General features: G+C 36.0%; 1 protein-coding gene across 1 annotated transcript; it reads right to left on the bottom strand.

Annotated features, from left to right (window-relative positions):
• Positions 1 to 5,418: 5,418 nt before the first annotated feature.
• On the bottom strand, positions 5,419 to 6,354 carry LOC108284934 (olfactory receptor 6C76-like). The gene has a single exon (XM_017501912.1). The coding sequence runs from the start codon at positions 6,352 to 6,354 to the stop codon at positions 5,419 to 5,421; it is 936 nt and encodes a 311-aa protein (XP_017357401.1).
• Positions 6,355 to 6,734: the final 380 nt, after the last annotated feature.

Raw genomic sequence — 6,734 nt, 5'->3', positions numbered from 1 at the left:
TAAAACTAAATACCTAAGGTATATCTACTGTGTTAAAATGCATCGAATTGTTTTGAATCTTGTGCAAAAATAATTACATGTTTTTCTGATATTGATTATATCACAAACAATTGTATAGGATATCTACACAAGAGCACAAAACATAATTCAGTACCATGAGTCATAAGCCATGCTATAAAGAAGAAACTTGTTGCTTAAAACTATAGGAATGCAATAGTTTTAAAAATTTCCTGCTATTTATATATTTTGATATTATGAAATGTCATAATTGTGTGGTTTAAATGTACTAATACTTAATATTGTATATAATTGAGATTACTTGTATAAAGCATAAGTATATAATATTAAACAAAAAATTATATTCCTGAAATAACAATTAAGAATATACATACTTTTAAGGTAAGCATGACTGGATTAGTCAAAGTGTCATTTCTAGTTGGTTTTAAAATTTACTTAAAGCATCAAGGTTTTTCCAGAAAAAAACCCAAAAAACCTCTGCATATTGTTCTGCTTCTTTTTCCTTGTATTTGTAACCAAATATTCAATATATTAATAGAAAATAAAAATCCCAGGATTACCTCTACAGTGATCATAAGAAGGGTATATATCTACCCATTTCTACACATCCAGTCAAATTTCTGTAAGGGTCTGAGTCACTGGATACAAGAAGGATATATATATATATATATATATATATATATATATATATCGATTTCTACACATCCAATCAAATTTCTATAAGAATCTGAGTCATTGGATACTCTACCTATTTCTACTTAAGGAATTATTATCCTGGCATTTAAAATGAAATAAATTATAGTTGAAGTAGAGGTAGAGGTAAAGGTAACATCTTCCCAAGCCTGATGCACAAGATCATATTTTGGGATGGTAATATTATTATTCAAGCTAGGCACTATTCTGTATCCTCTTAATGAAGGAAAGTCTGCAAGGCTTATTATTCAATAGCCATTATTCTGTTTCTTCAAAATGCAGGAAACAGAATAATGGCTAGCTTATTCTATTAATGTTTCTATTAATATTCCTCTAAATGTAGGAAACAGAATAATGGCTAGCTTGAATAATAATATTACTACCTCAGGATTTATTGAATGAATAAACAAAAGGATATTAGTGTTCTCAAGACACTGGGAGCTAAGCAATAGTCTGAATTAGCATACATTTTAGAATAGAATATTTAGGTAATAGTGGCCTAAAATCAAATGAGAAGATATAGGAAGATTTACAGATTTATAAATATCTTATAACTTTACAAAGGGGAGAAACTTAATAGTGGAGTACTAGATATTGGCAGTCTCTAAATGACAGCAGACTATGCTGTGAACAAGTAGTTTTATCTTTAATCTTAAGGAAATGTCAAAAATTCATTGTGATGTTCTAGATTTAGGCCAAGCTTCCTGTTATCAAATGTGAAGTTTGTCTTTGAGGTTTTACATTTTCCCATTGATGGAAAATGTAGAAAATATGATTACAATAAAAATCATTACTGCTTATTTATTAGATAACTTTTAAAATATTTATTATGTATTGAGCTCACTCTTGGGTTATAGGAACACAGTCATGAAAAAGTTAGCTGCTTGCATAGTTTTTGCATCTTCTGGAATACAGTTAGAAGGCTACATTATTTGTGAAATCTCATAATCCCTTCTCCATATCTCCTACAAATAATTTTCCCACAGATGTCAATGTATTATTCTCTGCTTTGATATAAAAAGACATCTATAATATCCCTTTTGCACTAGTTATTTTGAGATATATTTAGTCAATATTTAATTCAAGAGCTCCATAAAACATATAAGTATTTTAAATTAAATCAGAACTAAGATCATTTAATGGTCATAAGATGTTAGACACTTCTTAAAGATTTTAAGATGTTTAATGTTTCTTTGGGAGAAAATGTTGTAAAATAAAGTTACAACAAAATTATGAAAAATAGGTAATTAAGCAATACAGACTGCATATGAAGAAATTATTAGAGTATAACAGCTACTTTAAGTTCAAAGTATATAATAGCTACGATCAAAGTCAAGAACTTGAGTAAACATTATAAGTATGCTTTAATAAAAAGGTTGTTATAATATCACTTATTATAGGAAGATGGTTACTTGCAGATCAAAATACTACTTTACAGTGTACATTTAGTGGAATGATATAAAGGAAGATGAAAAATTGGTTTAATGTGTATACTGAAGAAAAAATAAATTGAGGTGTAGAGTGGGTACAATTTTTAGTCGATGATCTAATATAGCCCTTTTTATTCTGAACTTTGAGTATAGAGGATCATGCCACAGTGTTTATGATGGCAGCAGCTGTTGCCCTCACACCGGCTGCAGCAGGGAGGTGCCAAAGGGTGCTGTACGCTCAGTGGAGCCAGCAGGAGCCCGGAAAAGTGAGAGCCCCGCCCATTCCGAGTTGAGGCAGGAACTTCCCGGGTGCCCGCCTAAACCCGGGCTGTAGACCTGTGACTCCGGCTCCATCGAGCAGGCAGGAGCGCGGCCCCTCAGCACAGCTGTAGCCGCTCAAACTTAGGTTGCAGACCCAGGAATCCCTGCACTCTTGTGAGGTCTGGGAAGGCTCTCTTTGCCCTTGCAGGCTCGGAGATGCTTGGTCCTGCTGCCTGTCTTCTCCTCGCTTCTGGTGCTCGCTCAGATCTCGGAGTGATGTTGGGGTTGACCCAGGCGCTGTCACAGCCTGGCCGGGAGTGTTCATGCTTGAGGGCAGTGCTGAAATGCCAGGCCCCAGCGGACTGGGCTACCTCTGGACTTTTGGTGCAGAGGAGCACAGGAGGAGAAGCTGAGGAGGTGTTGAGAGTGGCTGGGTGCTGGCCCCAACGCCCAGGCTGCAGGTGCCCCTGGTGCCCGCAGCGTGGGTGCCATGGATGGCTGCTGGAGGCAGACAGGCTCCTGGGAGGAAGCGGGTCCCTGTAAGGCCCCACCTTCAGGCCAGGGATGGCCTGAAAGCTGGGCGCCTGGCTGCCTGCCAGTCCTGCAGACCACAGACCAGAGTGGGGACCTGTGCCTCTTCTGCTGCCGATGGCTGCCCATGGACCAATCTGCATGTACTTCCTCCCCTTTGGGGTCCATAAAAGCCCTGGGCTCAGCCAGAACAGGGCAGGGATGGAGAGGATGGCCAGAGGACTGGTTGAAGTGAGGACCTACCCTCTCTGCTAGAGATAGCTGGAGATGACTAGAGGACCAGCTGAAGAGAGGAGCTACCCACTCTGCTGAAAGCTGCGGAGACCTCTAGACGACCTGATGGTAGAGAGCAGTCAGTAATTCAGCGCCTACTCTAAGCTGAGAGCTGAACTCTGGATGAGACAACCTGCCTACAGAGATGAGCTGCCCCCTGCTGGTTCCCTCTGAGCTGTTCTATCACCCAATAAAGCTTCTCTTCATCTTGTTCACTTACATTCTTCCTGGATGCTGGGCAAGAACTCAGGCAAAGGTGCCACCAGCCACAGGGGTTTCCAGCCAGAAAAGTGACACCCTAAAGATCCCATAACATTTAGTTTTTAGGAGTCTTGGCAGGCAGTTATTTTTAAAAATCATACATTAATCTAATATAAGTTGAAAAAAACTTGTAATTAAACAAATTATATTCAAAGCTTCATTAATTCTCAGATTTAATGACAGAAAATTTTAGAAAAAAGATTTAGTATATTGAAATACAATTCCATTTGTCAAACTGTGGTTGTGTTGCAAAAATCAATTGCTTATGAACATAAGTTTGGCAAAAGTCAATAAAAATACTTCATGAAAACCAACTGGAAATATAGAATTTACACTAAAATTTATACTTACATCATTTGTTTTTGGAGGACTGGTTTTTAAACAATATGCAACACATCCTTTCCCTCTACCCACATGCACTGAAGGATCTGGACTTCATTGAGCATCACATTACTTGAACCATATCCACATCAATAGATGCAAAGCAAATTCAGATTTACATAGAATCTGCTAAGCAATACCAGAAAAATAGGAAGCTTTGTAAAGCAAAGAGAAATAAAACAATTTTGAATAGCTGGAATATTTAGCTCTATGATGCCTAAAAGAGTCCAATATTCTTCTGAATTGTAAATAAAATTATTACCAATGCAATGAAACACTTCCTATAAGCAGATGTAGTAAATATTTTGCTCAGATATACAGATGCAAATATCATATGGCTATTTTAGACATTTAGGCATCCATACTCTCTCTCTGATTGAATGTGTTAGTTTTCATTCACCTGCTTTTGATTACATGTAACGTTTCTACAAACACTTGTTTGAATAACTCATTTTTTAAATGGGGGAGAAAAGAGAAACTAAGAACTAGGAATGTGAATGCGTATTAAGGAAAAGTGCTCTGATAGTAAATTAAATAATTTCCTGTGTTCATGCATTGCTTGTGGAAGAATATAGGAAAAAAGCAAATTGATAAATACTAAACAAATTTTTATTCTTACAAATCTATAACTATAATTAAGAACCTCTTATGGCAAAAGTTTATATCAAGGTGTAGACACTGTAAACATAATTCCATACCCTCCAATGTCCATGAAAATATCAAAAATTAAAAAAAATGCAACCATATAAATACAGTTGAGTGTATCATTAGCATACTAGAAATTTTAAGAACCATTTGGGAGATAGAAAGCACAGGGGTTTAAAGTGTTACTAAAATCAAAAGTGAGAAAGGCAAGCCAGATTCTTTTCAAAGGAGCTGCAGGTAAACTCCTGGCCTGGCATCAGCAAATTAATGGAAACAAATGGGCTATCCTCAGTGTAGCTCATTAAGGGTGCTTTGTGGTGAGAGTATTGGGGCTTGGCAGAAATATCAGAACCGGACTTGAGGTAATTTTGGAATTTGAACCAAGAAAAGACATTGAGCAAGATATTTTTAATATTAAAGAATGGAATTCACATTGAAGATATAGAATGCCAATGTACCAAATAGCATAGGTAAACATTTATAATGCAAAAACTAAGGGAGATAAAAGGCGAAATATAAATATACTAGAAGTAGGAGACTTTACCTCACAGAAGAACTTATTTTAGTACTTTGTGCTAATGTGTTGGGATAAATAATTTTTCAGAATTGCATGATGATAACTTTTTTTTTGGTGATCAAAGGGAAAGTCTTTCAATGAGTGTTTAAAACTAAAATTTGGGATTGTTGCTAAACGTCATTCCCATTTATATGACATTAAATCACTCATGCTCAGAAAATGTTCAGAGCATGTAAATATAAATGGGTTATCAAGCCAAGTGAGGTCAACATGAGATAGAAGAACAAATTCTGAAGGAAAAATAAGTTGAATATATTAATGGTATTGGATGGAGATATAGAAAAAAATGTTAGTATTATATTACAGATAAGTTTCCATTTAAAGTTCAGGCTATAAATTTATTAGTGACTAAAATTTATTTGAAAAACATTTTTTGATCAAGTTCTGAAAAGACTGTTTTACCTGCTGGTTCCTTAGGGAGTAAATAAAAGGATTTAACACTGGAGCAACAGAGGTATTGAGCACTGCTATGCCCTTGGTCAAAGCCACTCCTTCTTTGGCTGAAGTTTTGACATACATGAAAATGCAACTTCCATAAGAAATGGAGACAACAATCATGTGTGAAGAACAAGTGGAAAAGGCCTTTTTCCTTTGTTCAGCAGAAGGAATTCTCAGAATTGTCTTAAGGATGAAAACATAAGAAAGAATCACTAATGTTAAAGTTATCATGAGAGTGAATATTGCCAGGAAAAATCCCATGAACTCTAGAAATGCTGTGTCTGTGCAGGAGATCAGTAGCATAGGAGAGGAATCACAGGTGAAGTGGTCAATGATGTTGGAGTCACAGAAATCCAGTTGAAGCCCCATAATCACAGGTGGAAAGATAATGAGAAATCCAGCTAGCCAAGAGCTAATTACAAGCTGGATGCAGACTCTGCTGTTCACGATCGTTGTGTAATGCAGTGGCTTACAGATAGCAACATAACGATCATAGGACATAGCAGTTAAAAGGAAAAATTCTGTTGAACCGAGAAGTATAAAGAAAAACACCTGGGCCATGCAGGAATTATAAGAAATGGTCATATCCCCTGTTACAATGCTGACCAGAAACCTAGGAATACAAACTGTTGTGAATGAGATTTCTAGAAAAGAGAAATTTCTAAGGAAGAAGTACATGGGTGTTTTGAGGTGTGCATCTATCAGAGTGAGAGTAATAATTGTCAGGTTTCCAGTTATGCTCAGTATATATGTAAAAAATAGAAATATAAAAATTAAAACATTTAGCTTTGGGTCATCCGTTAATCCCAGAAGAATGAACTGGTTCACAGATGTATGATTTTTCATTTCTTATTGTTGACTGCTACCAAGTCTATAAAGGAAAACAAGAAACAATGATTTAGTGAGTTCAGGGTTACATTTTATCACATCTGCTGGGCTAGGAAACATATAAGGTCTATAATAAACAAAAAAAAAAATCAGCCAACCAAGTTATACTGAACTATGAAGATATATATTAACCATGGCCAAAAAATCTATGTCTCATACTTGCCTTGTGGGTTACTAGCAATTTAATATTAAATGTGTTACTGGATAGGTTTAATAAATACATCTGTATAAGAAAAATACACTTAACAAATGCGTTTTACTTTCTCTTGAAAATTTGATTTGTTGGGAGTGGTGGTTCATGCCTGTAATCCCAGCACTATGGGAGGCAGGGAGTTCGA

This window comes from Cebus imitator, unplaced genomic scaffold (assembly GCF_001604975.1).
Source record: "Cebus imitator isolate Cc_AM_T3 unplaced genomic scaffold, Cebus_imitator-1.0 Scaffold285, whole genome shotgun sequence".
NCBI classification, from domain to species: Eukaryota; Metazoa; Chordata; class Mammalia; order Primates; family Cebidae; genus Cebus; species Cebus imitator.
This window is presented reverse-complemented; position numbering and strand designations above follow the sequence as displayed.

Excerpts from the sequence above, each read along its gene's own strand:
- LOC108284934 (XM_017501912.1), bottom strand. The coding sequence starts at position 6,354 with ATGAAAAATCATACATCTGTGAACCAGTTCATTCTTCTGGGATTAACG.